Source organism: Hemiscyllium ocellatum, chromosome 31, assembly GCF_020745735.1.
Source record: "Hemiscyllium ocellatum isolate sHemOce1 chromosome 31, sHemOce1.pat.X.cur, whole genome shotgun sequence".
NCBI classification, from domain to species: domain Eukaryota; kingdom Metazoa; phylum Chordata; class Chondrichthyes; order Orectolobiformes; family Hemiscylliidae; genus Hemiscyllium; species Hemiscyllium ocellatum.
The window spans coordinates 28,969,222-28,987,427 of record NC_083431.1 but is presented as its reverse complement, the minus strand read 5'-3'; the positions used below and the strand labels follow the sequence as shown (position 1 = coordinate 28,987,427).

The 18,206-nt window shown below is 39.2% G+C and overlaps 1 protein-coding gene across 1 annotated transcript in view; it reads right to left on the bottom strand.

The window, feature by feature from the left end:
• Window positions 1–17,322, bottom strand: part of si:ch211-283g2.1 (sodium- and chloride-dependent GABA transporter 1) — a 97,824-nt gene extending 80,502 nt beyond the window's left edge. Inside the window, exon 1 of the mRNA XM_060847784.1 lies at window positions 17,094–17,322. Coding sequence (XP_060703767.1) covers window positions 17,094–17,322 — 229 coding nt within the window. The remainder of the gene's footprint in view (window positions 1–17,093) is intronic.
• Window positions 17,323–18,206: the final 884 nt, after the last annotated feature.

Sequence of the window (18,206 nt, the reverse complement as noted above, 5' to 3'; positions counted from 1 at the left end):
AGAAAATCTCTGGTTGCAAGTAACAACAAAAAAATCCAATCATTTATCCCAATCCTGTGGGTATTTGTAACAATATGCCTTGATCATTGTCTTGAGAATCTGATGGTATTTCTCCAAAGCATTGTGGGTTCGTGGATATTATGTAGTGATTCGAACTGTTAATATCCAAATTGCTTATGTTCTGAAAAAATTAAGACACAACATTAGAATCAGAATCTCTACAGAATGGAAACAGACCCTTCAGCCCAGCAAGTCCACTCTGACCCTCTGAAGAGTAATCCACCTAGACCTATTACTATCACCCTTACCCTATTACTCTACATTTACCCCTGACTAATGCACCTAACCTACACATCCCTGAATACTATGGGCAATTTAGCATGGCCAATTCACATAAACTGCACATCTTTGGACAGTGGGAGGAAACCAGAGTGCCGAGAGGAAACCTACATAGAAACAGGGAGAATGTGCAAACTCCACACAGACAGTCACCCAAGACTGGACTCAAATCTGAGTCTCTGGAGCTGTGAGGTAGCAGTGCTAACCATTGAGCCACTGTGTCACCCTATTAGGACTTAGATCCAATTGTATTTCTGTTGTTAGTTCATTAACAAGTTAAAATCTGAGCTAATTAATGTATCATTACTTCAGCTGCAATTGTCATCAAAGGCACAACTTTTGGAAATTGATTCTCCTCTCCAAATTTATAGGATGTATTGATGTTTTGCTTTAATTTTCAGTAATGGTCCTATTCAGTCTACCACAATCTCATGAATAGTTCTTCTAAAACTGGTATGGGTATTAAAAATGTTAGTTTGATTAGATGTGGACATGTTCCTACATTCCTATGTGAGTTATAGGGAGAGGCTGAATAGGCTGGGGATATTTTCCCTGGAGCATCAGAGGCTGAGGGGTGACCTTCTAGATGTTTAAAAAATCATGAGGGGCACGGATAGGGTGAATAGCCAAGGTCTTTTCCCCAGGGTAGGGGAGTCCAAAGCTAGAGGGCATAAGTTTAGGGTGTGATGCAAAAGATATAAAAAAGAACTAAGGGACAACTTTTTCATGCAGAGGGTGGTGCATGTATGGAATGAGCTGTCAGAGGAAATGGTGGAGGCTGGTACGATTACAATATTTAAAAGGCATCTGGATGGGTATGTGAATAGGAAGGGTTTAGAGGGATATAGACCAAATGCTGGCAAAAAGGACTTGATTAACTTAGGATACCTGGGTGGCATGGACAAGTTGGACTGAAGGATCTGTTTCTGTGCTGTACATCTCTATGACTCCATAACTCTATGACTCTAACATAGAAATTTGATGCACTCATCCCAATATTTCCTTATGATACCTTGATGATAGCAACTGATTTTTCAAAAAAAATTGATTTCTCACCTGCACTTCTGTGAGGATATCTCCACTTTCTAATCAGAATTTAATTTTTAACATAAAAACATCTTCAGTCTCAACTTCAGTGTGGGTTCATTCTGTTAAGTTGTTTAACTTCAGCAGATCTGCTTTGTGAGCCTCAATTTAAAAAGATTGACCAAATACTTGTTGTTGAATTATCCTCATCCTTGAAAACATCCTCAGGTAAGGGCTGTTGTGGCACAATGATAATGTCCCTACCTCTTCCCTAGGACACCTGGGTTTTAGAGGTGTATAATAAGGTTGCTGAGTAGGTTTGTTAGAATATATTGAAAGTACAATTTCAGCTACACCAACATTTATTTGAAGTATTATTTTGATCTTTTTGGTTACTTATTTTGTATAGATATTGCTTTGATCACCGCCCATGATGGAAGAATAGCTAGAACTTGTTTCTGTCACTGTCCCATCCCTTTAACCTCCCTTGGACTTGATGTGATTATGAGGAAAGCTGTAATTTTCACTCTGGCTAAATCATTATCCAAGGATAAGTCATCTCCATCCACAGGTAATTTCTCAACAATTCCTACTGCCATTGTTCTGGACAATATGTCACAGTTTGTACAACAGAATGGGTGCATACTCTCCACTTATCCCCTTTATTAAAACTTTGGGTTTCAATGCATTGTCTGTAGGACAAACTATGTTCTTCCCCAGCAAAAGAGTTTGAGAAGCTCCTGTATTCATTAATATAGTTATAGGTTTAGCTGCATAATTTGAAGAAAAATAGTTACCTTTTCTTTTGAGGAAAGATGTTTCATCGACCTTACTCATCTCTCCTACACTTACTGTAGTGTTTACCTTCAGTCTCATTGTTACAGCTAATGTTACAATTTGTTATTTTCCTTATGAGATCTTTTCTTGAACTCACCCTTACCAACCCCTATAAATCCCATGGACTTCCCATGCAACTTCCAACATTTTAAACAAATATGACTTAATTTGTTTCAATGGAAACACTTAGACATAAGACCCTTACTTCTACCCTCAGCTAGGTAGCTTTGTCCTGTTTGCCAGTGATGATAGTTAAGTCCAAAACAGAAATCACTGGAAAACCTCAGCAAGTCTGGCAGCATCAGTGGAGAGAAAATAGAGTGAACATTTCAATTCCAGTGACCCTTCTTCAGAATTGCTCTGTTTCAGGTTTCCAGCATCCACAGTCCTTTATCTTTTCTTTTGAATTGGGAGGTTGGTGGGCATGTTGTTTTACAAACATCGATGTCACAACTATACCATTTGCCAGCAGCTTGTGAGGTAAATACACTGAATGTTCTTCAACAAAGTTCCCATGTCCGAAAGTCCAAGGGAAGTAGTCCTCAGTCAAGCCAACGGTGACTGTTATCAGTCAAGAGGTACTCGCATATTAAGACAGCATCAGTCCAACTGTTTTGGACACAGTAAGTCAGTGCTTGGGCACTGAAGATTAGTGATTTCATATTATTAGTGTGGTGAGTTGGCCACAGTCAGTCCTGCAAATACAGCAGAGGTAGAGGACTCATAGTAAGTCAACCATGGTAAGACAGAGATCAATCAGGGGCCTGGTCATTCATCAGTTGGGGCAATCCTTCCAAGTTGGTAAGGGAAATGAACTGTGGTCAGTCTGAACAATGACATGATATTTTGCTACACTGAGTGTTAGGGAAAGAGTGTCAATAAGCTTCAGACATTGTATGGCTGAAAGAATGAGTAGCCTGCGTTACATGACTCTTGTAGCTGCAGTTACTGTGACATTCAATCAGACAGGTGATGCTGAAAAGTGGTAATACATTTATGAATGGGAACTTCTGTTCCCAATGAAGTGTCATTCCTACCCTCAGAAACTTTTCTATTTAGTTTTGCTCCCACTGGGTGCACTGTGTATGGCTATTCACAGTTGGCAGCGAAAGTCATGGCAATGACAAGTAAATCCATCCCAAGGTAGCATGAGTGTGATGGCATAGAGATATGGTATGATATGCAGAGAATTCTGGGAAATACCTCACTTGAGCTCACAGAGAGAATCACTTCGACTAAACAACACTTCAACAGCTTCTGGTAAATTTCAGTCCCTGGTGCTTCCCCCCCCTCAAGCAAGCAAGCAGTCAAGTAGTCAACAGACCATAGCTGAGCCAAAAAAAAACTACAGGAAGAAAGCAAAAGGAGTTTCAAAAGTTGCAGTGATAAGGTTAATGGAAATCAAGTATTTAATTGGCATAAGGAAGATGTAAAGGGCATTGATTTACATTTCAGTAGTTCATGCCTCTAGGCAGAGAGGGAGAGTTTATGTAGAGCATGGCAGAATTGAGACCTGTATTTTTGCATGGTCAGCCAGCCTGGATGAGAAGAAGACTGAAGACGTCAGCTACAGATGGTGACTCACCACTTGAGGTCTGAAAGGAAAGTGAAGCATGGACGATACGGTTGATTGACCTGAAGGCAGGTCATATCTAGACTGTTAAATTGTAATGAATGGGAACTGTAATTTAAAATAAAAGCATAGCATGCTGGAAACCTCCAGTAATCTAAAGCTCTAACTGTGGTGAAAGAGAAATAGTTAGCTCTGAACAGTGATGACCTTTTAAAGATTAACAGTTAGTAGCAGGTACCAAGTTGAGGGAAAAGGGGATCGGATTTAGGGAGGGGCAGATGAGTAACGGGAGAACAATACCTCTGATTGGCTGGGAAGGAAGAGTGATTAAATAAAAAAAGGAATAAATGAGCAAAATAAAAGAGAGGACAAGGAACAAATAAATGAGTCATAGAGATTTACAGCACGGAAACAGACCTTTCGGTCCAACCTGTCCATGCCGACCAGATATCCCAACCCAATCTAGTCCCACCTGCCACCGCCCGGCCCCTATCCTTCCAAACCCTTCCTATTCACATACCCATCCAAATGCCTCTTAAATGTTGCAATTGTACCAGCCTCCACCTCATCCTCTGGCTGCTCATTCCATACACATACCACCCTCTGCGTGAAAAAGTTGCCCCTTAGGTCTCTTTTATATCTTTCCCCTCTCACCCTAAACCTATGCCCTCTAGTTCTGGACTCCCCAACCCCAGGGAAAAGACTTTGTCTATTTATCCTATCCATGCCCCTCATAATTTTGTAAACCTCTGTAAGGTCACCCCTCAGTCTCCGATGCTTCAGGGAAAACAGCCCCAGCCTGTTCAGCCTCTCCCTGTAGCTCAAATCCTCCAACCCTGGCAACATCTTTGTAAATCTTTTCTGAACACTTTCAAGTTTCACAACATCTTTCCGATAGGAAGGAGACCAGAATTGCACACAATATTCCAACAATTTAAAAACTGGAAACACATCTGGTTACAATGTGATATATTTTTCACATTTGTTTGAGGTAGCTGATTTATTTGTACTTATGGATTTAGGTGAATTATTAGATGTTCAAAATGCATATTCTACAGACACAGACTTTATAATCAATCAATCTGTTCTCTTCCAGTATTGTCCTGGCAGCAATTTTGCTTCAAATGTTTGTCTCTGAATGTTACATTTTATTTTCCATAAATTTATATTAATTTACCAAACTCCTAATTTCTGTGCTAGGTTTCTGTGGTAAACAAACATTATAATTACATTTAAACTTCTCAATGCCATAATTGTTGTATGCACTACAGATAGTGAACTGCAATCTAACAATCACAATGTTCAGCTTCTTTTTGTTCTGATGCATTAAACTTTGCTCCTTCAATTCAGAGAAAAGTAATTCATTCAATATCTATTATGGTCATTATCTGTAGTGAACTCATGAGAGTAGAGCAGGGAATACTGGTAAAGGCAATTTGAAGAACATGATTGTAGGGCAAGTTTCTCAATCAGACTTTTGTCCTCAATTGCAATCCACTGTGTAGAAAGCAAGTATGTTCGATCCATAAACATCGATGTGTAAAGTGATATGTTCAACAATACAATTATGCCCCTTTTCCATATATCCACCAACCCACCAGGGCTGTGAAAGGATGAAGACATAGAGGTCTATTCCGTTCATCAATTCTGCATGGTCCTTCAAAGAGCATACCATCTAGATCCATCCCTCACCCATTCCCCATTACCCTGCATACATTTTTTAACAATGGCTAACCCACCTAATCCGCACGTCCCTGGACATTATGGGGCATTTTTTTAAAATGGTAAATCCATCTAACCTGCATATTTTTGAACTTGAAGGAGTAAAGGACCATTACCAATGTCAATTAATATGTGAATGAAAAACGGTACTTGTGTAGTTGGTGATTGACTAGGAATGCATTCAAGAGAGCAGAATGTTTGTCTTTTTCTTAATATTCATCCATTGAATGTAGGTATTAAGCCAATATTTATTTCTTGCCCCTAATTGCCCAAGGCAGTTAAGAATCATCACATTGCTGTAGAGTCCTCTGTAGGCCAGATCAAATAAGGATGGCAACTTTCTTTCCCTAAGGGATATTTGTGAACCAGATGGGTTTATACATCAATCAACAACGATTACATGATCATCATTAGACCAGACTTTAATTTGAAAATTCTATTACATTCAAATTTCACATCTCCCACAGTGGGACTCAAACAGATGTCTCCAAATGGTAGCCAGGAGCTCTGGATTGCAAGTAATTTAATTTTTGTCCACATTTTGTAAGGAAACACCTTTGTCTTTCTCAAACTCTGGGAGTTTATTTTGTCCGGATTACCGTCAAAGTCAGGTAAACAATCTCAGTGATACATTTGTGAAGGCTTGTGGGATATTGGTTCTTGATTATCTGACCTCTCATCCCATCAGGGTTGTGACAATGGTTTAGGAGCTTGACTGGAATTTTTGAACATGGACAACATGAAATTAAACATGGAGTAGAACCAATTGGTAAGGATTAAGGAGGATAGATACCAGGTTTCTCACACGATAAAACTAGATAGCATTGAAAGAGGCAAAAACGGTCCTCCAGACTGAGGAGATATTTCTGACTGTTTACCAAGTCTTCACTAAGGTGTTGGAGTTAACAAAAAGGTGAAAGGTGGAATTACCTGTAAAGCTAAGAAGGCAGAGAAAATTAATGTACTGACAGTGCACAGCTTGCTGGAAAAAAACAAGAAGGAATGGGTACACCAAGTGGTGAGTCACTTGAGTTAGTGAGAATTCAATTTCAGCTGAAGAATACCAGCTGAGAAGTTGTAGGAGAAGATTCTTGTAAAGAAACCCTTTAGCATAATGTAAAGTCTAGTAAGGAAATATTTACATTTGTACAGAACCCACTGAAATTTGAGGAAAGGGATATCGAATCATTCTTTATGATAGTTGTAATGTTAGCAAACCAAAATAGCAGAAGCAAACTGCCCATGCAGAGAACATTGATAGGTAAAGCCCATGACATTTATGTATCTCTGCCAGAGGAGGCATCTCTAGATTAGGCACCACCATTCTTGGTGTGCATTAGTTACCTGTGTTTGCAGGCAAAAATTCCAAAACTTAGGAAAATTCCCTGTGCAAAATTATGCTGGAAGTGTAAAGCAAAGGAATTTCAACTGGTGGATACAAGCATCAGGATTAAATGCCACACATAAAGTTCTGAGAGAAATTATTCTCTTAGAATAATTTAAAAATGTAAAAAATACCATTAGCAATCAGTACTCATGTTGAAATCCCAAAGGCTACAACTGCAAGACAAGCAGCAGGAATGGCTGAAAATGATGAGCTGACACTATAAACCCAAAGAAGTATAGAATATTGGAGAGTAAAAGAAAGGCATGCAGCCAGAATAAAGAGGGGAAATTGGGAAAGGCACCAGGAATTCTGTTTTGGAGTTAGAAAGGAAGACCTGTGCTATGTGTCAAGACAAGTCTGAAGTTTGGTGAGGTTGTATGTTCTGAATGATGCAGCAAACTGCAAAAAGGCATGATGAGGCAAAATGGGGATACTGTGAGCAGCCAAATAGGCCCTGAATGAGGGCTAAGAGAGTGAGGGAAAGGCTCTGATATAAACACTGCTCTAATCGCTTTGCACGAGGTGCCCTGGCCACACTGTTACAATGCAAAGGTGTTGATGTGCTCTAAAGTGCAGCGTTGAACTGTATAACATTCTATGCCAACCTCTACAGATGAAGAATATAGGTGATCACTATCCATGTGGCATGTCTTGAAGCTCTGGGGACTACTGGCCAAAGTGGAGGACTGAGAGCAGCAAGTGCTCTAGGAAGGATGTTGAGAAACTTGAAAGGGTTCAGAAAAGATTTACAAGGATGTTGCCATGGTTGGAGGGTTTGAGCTATAAGTACAGGCTGAATAGGGCTGGAGCTGTTTTCCCTGAATCATTGGAGGTTGAAGTTTATAAAATAGAAGTTTCTAAATCATGAGGGGGATGGATAGGGTAAATAGGGTATTTTCCCTAGAATAGGGGAGTCCAGAACTAGAGGGCATAGGTTAAGGTGAATGGGAAAGATTTAAAGCGACCTGAGGGGCAACTTTTTCACACACAGTGTGGTGAGTGTATGGAATGAATTATCAGAGGAGGTGGTAGTCCTAGGTACAATTACAACATTTAAAAGGAATTTGGGTACGTACATGAGTAGGAAAGGTGTAGAGGGATATGGGCTAAATGCTGTCAAATGGGACTAGCTTAATTTAGGATAACTGGCCCGTATGGGTGATTTGAACCGAAGGGTCTGTTTCCATGCTATATATCTCTATGACACTATTACGCTAAGCAATGAATTGAAATAGCCAGGTTCCTGCTCTGTCTTTTATGTCAGTGATTGTTGCCATCTAGATTCTCGCTGCCATTTGGTAGAATAGCAAACTGCATGTAAATGAGGTGAGCATAGCTAATGTGATGTTAATGCATGCTACAAACCTCTCTCACTCACTAGTGAGACTCATCTTGTTGTTTGAACCTTGGATGGAAGATTGCAGTGTTTTTTCTCAATGTCAGGAATCCCATATTTCGGCTCTTGCCATATTTTCCCAATTGTCTCTCCATTGCCCACATCACCCAGGGGCTGGGAAAAGTTTTACCCCAGGCTTTTTATACATTACATTTCACTGAGACCAAACAACTTCCAGGAACATATCTCCAAGTCAGGCTGAAGAGATTATTCTAATATTTCTAATATGTTCCAAATAATTTTGACAGGAGTACATTAGGAATTATGATGGACAAATACGAAATTATTTAGAAAAATGAACCAGACTTTACTGATATTCGCAAAATAAATCTGTTCTATTTATTTCCTTTACTTGCTGCATTATTTTTGTGATTCCAACTTTCTTTAATGATGCTGTTGTTGTGTATCTGAATGTAAATGTTCAGGTGTAAGATACCTAAACATGACTGCAAAATCTTCATATTTAAAAGTTAGATTAGATTGCCTACAGTGTGGAAACAGGCCCATTTCCCTCTGAATAATTGGCCGAACACTGTGGGGCAATTTGGAATGGCCAATCCATCTAACCTGCACATCCTTGCAGTGTGGGAGGAAACCAGAGCAAACAGGCAGAAGGTGCAAACTCCAAACAGGCAGTCACCCAAGGCTGGAATCAAACCTGGGACCCCTGGTGCTATGAGGCAGCAATGCTAATTGCTGAGCCACTGTGTTGCCTGTACCAGAGGTAGAGCCATTAAGCTCACCAGTCATGGCTGACAGAACATTTCATTGTCTTCTACCCCATTCCCTGTCCAACATCGCAAATCAGAAAGCTATCAAGAGCCCAACATGCACTATAGTGGAAGAGCAGTGATTATTGGTGTTTTGCTTTGGTGCAGTATTCATTTGGGGAAAAAAACCCTATAAAATAAGAACGTTCTTCTCCAGAGAGTAAAATAGTGCATCAAAACAGCAATCAGAGATCAAAATAAACAATTAACTTAGTCAAGCTCCATAGCTTGAGTATATAAAACTGTTGCCTTGATTTATTTTATTCTCAAGCAAATGAAAAGAATTAATATCAGGGAATATAAGTCTAAGCAAGTCTCTTTCTGTGATTGTTAATTGGTACATACAGACATGTGCACACATGAATTAGGAGCCTTGAATGCCCTCCACCATTCAATAATTGGTTATTTCATGATGATCTGGTTACTCCACATTCCTGTCTATACCTGACAACATTTTACTCCCTCCCTTATCATGAATCTATCCATCATTCTCATCTTTGAAAATATTCAGAAACTCTGCTTCCATTTTATATTGAGGATGGGTTTTCCAGAAACTCCCCTTGTAGTAAACGATACCATTCTATTAGCTTTCTAATTATTCTAATTATTGTTGCATTTTGTGATTCATACACTAAGATACTCAGATGCTTCTACATCTCAAAACTCTGCAATCTATCACTATTTAAATAGTATGCTTCCTTTTTAAATTCTTCCTCCAGAATGGATAATTTCACATTTTTTCAGGCTGCCAGATTGATGTGGCAGTGGTGTGATGGCAATGTCACTGTACTAGCAACTGAGAGCCTCAGGCTGACTTTCAGGGGACATGGGTACAATTTGCCATCAGAGCACATGGTAACATTTGAATTCAATTCAAATTCTGGGACAAAAAGTCAGTTGCATGAATGTTTTAAATGCCCAATAGTCAATCTTTGCTGTTTGTTTTATATTCTATCCGATCTACTTAACTGCCACCCATCTTTGTACAGTTATGAATGTTTTCTTTAAGTTTGAGACTATCTTTAACTGCTTTAGTAACCATGGATGCTGGGTCCTCTCTTGTAATTTAACTTCCTCATTGGAACTTTTCCCTCCTGTGTTTTCTGAAGTATCTCAGAAATATCTGTCACTGCATCTCTATTGACCTATTCATTAACCTAACTTGCAAGTTCACACTGCTTTGCTTTTGTGTCCGCATAATTACACTTACTTAAGTTTAAAATAATTGAGAGCAAATAGAATTTTGTTGTGTCTTTTATAGGAACAGCTACCACACTTCAAGGTAATGCATCATGTTTGAACATGTTTGAGAAATATACAGGATTTTTTGCTTAAGAAACATCATTCGATCCTTTCAGTTTACATCAGAAAATAATGCATAGGAAGACACAGTGTGGTGTTGGGACAATGTCAGGCAGCTTATGTTGCAACAGGTTATTGTTGTAAAAGCTAATGGTTCTGATAGGGTTAATCTTGGACACCAACACAACGTTTGGTGGAGAATCAAGGAGTCTAACTTAAGATCATGTTGGGGTCAGACATGTGATCTCTTGCTCCTGATAGTCTTAGTAATTTTACCTAACTAGCCAATGTGCTTGCAGCTATTGAAATCATACAATAAACTATACCTTGTTGTTAAGACAAGTGCTTCTTCTTGATCAGACTCACCACTCGCTCCTTCTCCATCCCCATTAACTGCCAGGCGCTAAGGCACAGTATAGAAAGGAAGATTGGTAGCTGCACTCTAACCCAATTATGGGCTGCCAGGAGTTGGCATTACAAATACATAACAGTTACATCTAGGCATACCATTCCTATAGGTTAAACTCCTTCAACCCTACCATTCTAAATTAAAAGAAATTAATTCCAGAGAAAGAGGTGCTAGATGATTTAAAACTCAAAATGGTGTATACATCCCCAGGACCTGATTAGGTGTTCCCAGAACTCTGTGGGAAGCTAGGGAACTGATTGCTGGGCCCCTTGCTGAGATATTTGTATCACTGATAGTCATGGGTGAAGTGCTGGAAGATTGGAGAGTGGCTAATGCGGTGTCATTATTTTTAAAAAGTGGGTAAAGCAAAGCCAGGGAACTGTAGACTGGTGAACTGCTATCAGTGGAGGGTAATTTGTTGGAGGGGATTCTGAGGAACATGATCTACATGTATTTGGATAGGGAAGGACTGATTAGGGATAGTCAACATGGCTTTGTACGTGGGAAATTGTGTCTCACTAACATGATTGAGATTTTTGAAGAAGTGATAAAGCAGATTGATGAAGACAGAGTGGTGAATGTTGTCTATATGGACTTCAGTAAGGCATTCTACTAAATTCTCTATGGTAGACTGGTTAGCAAGGTTAGATCACATGGAATCTAGGGAAAGCTAGCCATTTGGATACACAATTGGCTTGAAGATAGGAGATAGAAGGTTGAGGTTTGTTTTTCGGACTGGAGGCCTGTGATCAAAAGTGTACCATAAAGATCAGTGCTAGGTCCACTGCTTTCTATCATTTATATAAATGATTTGGATATGAGTATAAGAGGATTGGTTAGTAAGTTTACGGACGAAACCAAAGTTGGTGCTGTAGTGGACAGTGAAGAAGGCTATCTGAGAGTGCAACAGGACCTTGATCAGATTGGCTATTGGGCTGAGGACTTGCAGGTAGAGTTTAATTCAGAATAAATGTGAGGTCTTGCATTTGGGTAAGGCAAATCAGATCAGGACTTAAACATTTAATGATAGAGTACTGGGGAGTGTTGCCAAACAAAGAGATCTTGGAGTGCAGGTTCATAGTTCCTTGAAGGTGAGCCATAGAAAGATAGTATAGTGAAGAAAATTAGAGTGGTGTTGGAAAAGCACAGCAGGTCAAGCAACATTCAAGGAGCAGGAAAATCGACATTTTGGGCAGGGCTTATGCCCAAAACATCAATTTTCTTCCTCCTCGGATGCTGCCTGACCTGCTGTGCTTTTCCAGTACCACTCTAATCTTGACTCTAATCTCTAGCATCTGCAGTACCTATTTCCGCCAGTACAGTGAAGAAGGCATTTGGTACTTGCCTTTATTGATAAGTGCATGGAGTAAAGGAGTTGGGATGCTATATTGTGACTGTACAGGACATTGGTCAGGCCACTTTTGGAATGCTGCATTCAATTCTTGTCTCCCTGCTACAGGAAGAAGTTGTGAAACTTAAAGGGTTCAGAAAAGATTTACAAGGATATTGTCAGGATTAGAGGTTTTGAGCTACAGGGAGAAGCTGAGTAGGCTGGGACTATTTTCCCAGGAGCATTGGAGGCTAAAGGATGATCTTATAGAGATTTATAATATCATAAAGGACATGGTAGGTTAAATAAGTAAGTAAAAAATGAGGTCTGCAGATGCTGGAGATCACAGCTGCAAATGTGTTGCTGGTCAAAGCACAGCAGGTTAGGCAGCATCTCAGGAATAGAGAATTCGACGTTTCGAGCATAAGCCCTTCATCAGGTTAAATAGCCAAGGTCAATTTTTCCTAGGGTGGCAGAGTCCAAAACTAGAGGGCATAGGTTTAAAGTGAGAGGGGAAAGATATAAAATGGACATAAGGGGCATAGGGTGGTGCGTGTTTGGAAGAGCTGCCAGAGGAAGTGGTGGATGCTGGTGCAATAACAGTATTTAAAAGGCACCTGGACGGATATATGAATAGGAAAGGTTTAGAGGAATATGGACCAAATGCTGGCCAATGGGACTTTTTTTAGGATCAATTTAGGATATCTGATTGGCATGGACTTAGACTGAAGAGTCTGTTTCCATGCTGTAGAACTCTATGACTATATGACTCCAACTGCACAGAACCCTCCATTATTGAAGCTTTTGCAAGACAAATCTTTGTTTATTTTACAACTGAATGGATGGAACTAACTGCTAGTGGAATAGTAAATATTTGACTTCTGATTAAAAAGTTGTTTGATTCTTTTGCTGAAGTGGATTTACCTTTGTCTGCTTTCTACTTGTGGCTGAGACAAAATTCAAAAGGTACATTGACAGAATGTTGACCATGTGCCACGGATGGAATGTTGTGCGTGATACAAAAGTTGAAAACAGATCAAATGCCTAACCTTGGTTAATGCATAACTTTATTAATTTGATATGGAGAAGTAAATTGACCTTAGCTTCCCCTTTCAAATGTGTTCTTTCTTTTTCTCTGCTGATATCTCCCCATCTCAGAATTCAACTTTTGTACCTCTCCCTCTGTATTTCTCCATAGTTTGATTCTGGCCTCCAGTTGCCAATGATCAGAAACTATATTAAGTGTCCATAACCCCATTCCTGAGTATTTTAAATAGAAACAATGTCCAAGCAACAGCGCCAGGGACCCAGGTTCAATTACAGATTAGGAAGACTGTCTGTGTGGAATTTGTACATTCTCCCCGTGTCTATTTGGGTTTCCTCCGAGTGCCTCCAGTTTCTTGGCCGTGTTAAATTGCCCATTGTGTTCAGGGATGTCCAGACTAGGTGGGTTAGCCATGGTAAATGCGAGGTTACAGAAATAGGGTAGGATGTGGGTCTGGGTGGGATGCCCTTTGGAGAGTTAGTATGGACTCAATGGGCTAAATGGCCTGCTTCCAACTTTAGGGATTCTATAATTCTATTATTCTATGAAAATTAGATTGTGTAGTCATTTAAACTGTGTGCCACTTAGATGACAATTCTGTAAACCCATATGTCTAGCAACAATGAACCCATTCTCTCTAATCAAGCAATTTCACTCCAAATACAACATTGTTACGCAAATGAAAATTGTGCAGCAAGTAGATTATCCCAGACATTAACTTTTCAGGAGTAATCTTTCATGAGAATGGTTACTGAAGTAATCATTTCAGAACCATCCAGAGTGCAGAACTTTAGAAGCAACTTCTTAACTTAAGAATGTTCTGTGGAAATGTTCCTCCAAACATTTAAATTGCAAAATGTTGCAGAAAGCAAAGCACATTACATGTACAACGCGAAATTTGATCTTTTTAAAGAATGTATTGCAAGGAAACTGCTTCTAACCAGAGGGGGAGAAAACGGATTAGGTGCAGTCTGAGAAACAACAAAAAGACAATTAACTTGGCAGATGTTATATAAAGATTTCAGTCAAAAGATGAACTGGAAAAAGAGTATTGGAACATATATAGTGTGAAAATTATATTAACTATCTTTATGTAGATAACTTAACAACAGCAGTAAAGTAGGATTTCAATTCCTCATGTACAAAGCCTATATTCTGTTTACATTGAGGATGAATAGCGAAGGATGGACTAAAAGCATCTCAGTCTGTATTTGTCTTTATAGAATCCTTACATGGGAAAACAGGCCATTCTGCCCTACAAGTTCATCCCCATCCTCCAAAGAATAATCCACCCAGACCCATTTCCCTACTCCTGTACATTTACTCCTAACCTACGCATGATGGACAATTTTAGTGCAGCCAATTCACCTAACCCACACATCTTTGGATTGTGAGAGGAAACCAGAGGACCTGGTGGAAACCCATGTAGACACGGGGAAAACCTGCAAACTCCACATAAACAGTTGCCTGAGGCTGTATTCGAACCCCTGTCCCTGGCACTGTAAGGCAGCAGTGCTAACCACTGAGCCACTGTACCACCCTTCACAGCATCCCTCATGACTGAACTCATTCTTTTGCGAAAGAGTATGCAGGCTTACGATCTTTGCTCCCATTTTACCATGAAAGGACATTTCTTCAGTCCCCTATCCACCTGACAATGTAACAAAATGACAATAAAGCAGCCCCCATTGCCCACAGTAGTGTGCCAACAATCCTCATTTGAATAAACAGCACATAAGTGCGTTGCATAGAAGAGCTATGTTGTTGAAACATTTTGTCTTGCATTCATCAGGACAAATGCAACAATGCCCAAATCCAAGCAAACAAAATAATGTACATTGTATAAGAAAAAAGTTGTTGATTGGTACGTTGATTAATTAGATGAACCATTGCCATGGAGATATTTGTGAACTATAGGCCCTCCAATCTTCCAGGTACACATGGATTAAATGTATTCCTTTTGTTCACAGAGAGTGGATCCCTGCATATGAATTTATGTTGCACCCAGTAAGAATAAATCAGCCATGAGCTTAATTGATATCTTGAATAGGATAGCTACTAGCGCACTCAATATTAGTCAGCAAATGTTGGCCCATCAGAGAATTACATCTGATTTATAAACATTTTGCTTTGGACTTTGCAAGTATAGGCTGGTACCAACAGGATGCCAAATAGATAGACAAGCCTCTTTGGCTTTGGCAATAGGCAGATTATAGACTGTATTCAACCTGCACCTGTAAAACCTCAAACAAAATATTTAAAGATTAGATACAATTCTTTGGTGGCATAGACCTTGCTGCATAACACATCAGTCACCTCCGAATCCTTTGAACTGGAAGGGAACCTATTAATCTGAATTTCAAGTAAAAAGGATAAGACACATACCTCATTTTTAAATCAATTCTTAATTTGACACCATTAAGTATAGATGGGAAAAAATAAATATTCCATTCCTTCACCGTGCTCAGAGTGCAAATTATAACTCTGAGCACATTGATCTGTAATTAATTCATTCAAGGAACACATGGAAGAGAAAGAGCCAGAACACTCAACCATTGTATTCCATCTGATATTATTGATGGTCTTGTGTGAGACATCAGGTACAACTTCAAAGTAATTTCATAATACAGCTAGTAAAACGTTCTCACACAGTCCTGGCAACAAGTGCAGAACTGGTATGGCACTGGAGCACATATCGAACCTGTTAGCTCCTCCCAGGAGAAATCCTTTATATCCTGATGGTGGGAGACCAACTGTATATTACAATTTATGTTTTTCATTATATATTATATATATGTGTGTAAAAACATATTATGTTATACATTTCTCTCATCCCCTCTGCTGCTTGTCTGTAATTCTTCATGAGCATAAATTTCCTTTTTAGAATATTAGCAAGATCACAGCTATGGGTTTCAATACCTGTGATAAACTCAATTTCCCAGCCACTGACTTCCACCCGCCATCTGGCAACTCTCTGAGGCCGAATGAGACTGCATCCATGGTGTTATATTCAATCCCCAGTACAGCTTGCAGTCACACATATCACTCAGACTGTCCATTTCCACCTCCATAACATTGTCAGACTCTGTCATTACGTCAGCCCGTCTGTTACTGAAACCTTTACCTGTGACCTTGTTACTTCTACAGTTGACTATTCCAATGCGTTCTGGCTGGAATCCAACATTCTATGTTCCAAAACATGCGGTCTTCCATAAGTGTCACCCCTGTCTACATGCACTGGGCGACACCAGCCCCTGTGTATACCTTGATACCTAAACTGGGGTTAGTGGGTTGGAAGTGCATGATACATAATGTGTACCTCCGTAAACAACTGCTTGTAAGTTTGTGAAAACTTGGCTCAGTCCTGTCCTGCATTGCCTGTCTTTCTTAGTTTCAACACTAATCTTGTGAATGCATCCACCCCCATTTTCAGAGATATACCAAGTTGCTTTAATTCTGGTAAATTGAGTACCCCTGATGTTCATTGACTGATGTCCCAAACTCTGCAATTCCCTTGTTAACTTTCTCCATCTCCTCTTTTGAGATATTGCTCAAAACCAACATCTTTCGCCAAGTTTTGGTCACCTATTCCAATAATCCCCTATGTGATCAGCATCAACTTTTGTTTATAATGCTCCTGTGAAGCAGTTTGGGATATTTTATGATAGAATAGATGCTGTATACATCTAAGTTGTGGTTTATTTCAGCTGTTAATTCATTGTATTTTGAGTTCAAATAGGATTTTCACTGAAAGTAATGAATGAATGTCTGTCATCAGTGTAACTGAAGAATAGTTCAAACAAACAAAACGATTAATAAGTCCTTACAGAACTGTATTTAAATAAGTAGTAATTAAGGGGCTTTCACACCCATAATATCTGAAAAGTTAATTGTTCGGCATCACAAAGGAAATCTCAGAATCACATATTAATCCGATCATTATTAAAGTAGAATTACCTCCTCCACTCCTATAGCACAAGAAGGGGAATCTCCAGACATTGCCTAAACCCACTGAATAGCCGATTCCAGCCAATGTAAACTCAATCTTTCGAGTCCAAGTCACTCTATTTTGGGCATTTTCATTCTTATTAGCATTTTCAACACTTTGAGCAGTGACATCACATGCTTTTCTTGTCTTCAAGGAGTTTATCTTTTCCATGGAGTTGGACATCTCAATATTCTTCATGCTTATTTTAAAATATCTGAAAGAGCAACTTACTATGAGGTAGTACAAAACTGTTTATATATTTCAAAAGATACTCCCATTAATCATTACCATGGCCTGATGACAGGAGCAAAAGGTAAACATTCACAAACATTCAACTCTTCTGCTTAAGCAATTGAGGAAATTCTCGCATTTAATTATTAACTTTTATTACATAGCATCTACAGGTCATTCCATGCATCGGAAATTTTTAAAGTACAATTTTAGTTTACTTGGCAAAAGGTGAACGCAAACAGAATAAGTTGCGTGTGATTTTTGCAAGTATTCAAGGTTTGGAATAAATGTTAGCTGCCAGCCACAAATTAGCTCTTTTGTACGAAATCAATGCTTATAACCACAGAGTCATACTGAGTTTGATTTAATCTCTGCTTCCACCAACAAGAACATAAGTTTTCAAACAGTCGTTTGATAGTACAGAACCTGAGTATTATTGAATAGAGACACATTTTATCAAAATTTTCCATCTTGCACTCATTAGGACAATTCACAAGAAATATCAATGCAAAGATAAAATGGAATGTTGTACTATATGAGAAAAAGAGTGTGATTAATTGACAAATGGACTCTGATTTTTAGAGGTGCTGCCATGGAGAATGTTGCCCAGTCACAAAATCACATCAAATGTTGCACAGTACGTATGAATTATCCAAGCGCAGGATGATTTGGTACATTCAGTACCTTGTCTATTGCAAACACCTGAAGAGACAAACTGTTTGATATGTTTCATCATTCTTTGGGACATACAGGCAGCCTCCGGATTGCAAAACAAGTTCCATTTTTGAATCACTTTGTACACATTTCAGAACACGATGCAGGACAATGTAAAATAGACATTTGTTAGTAAG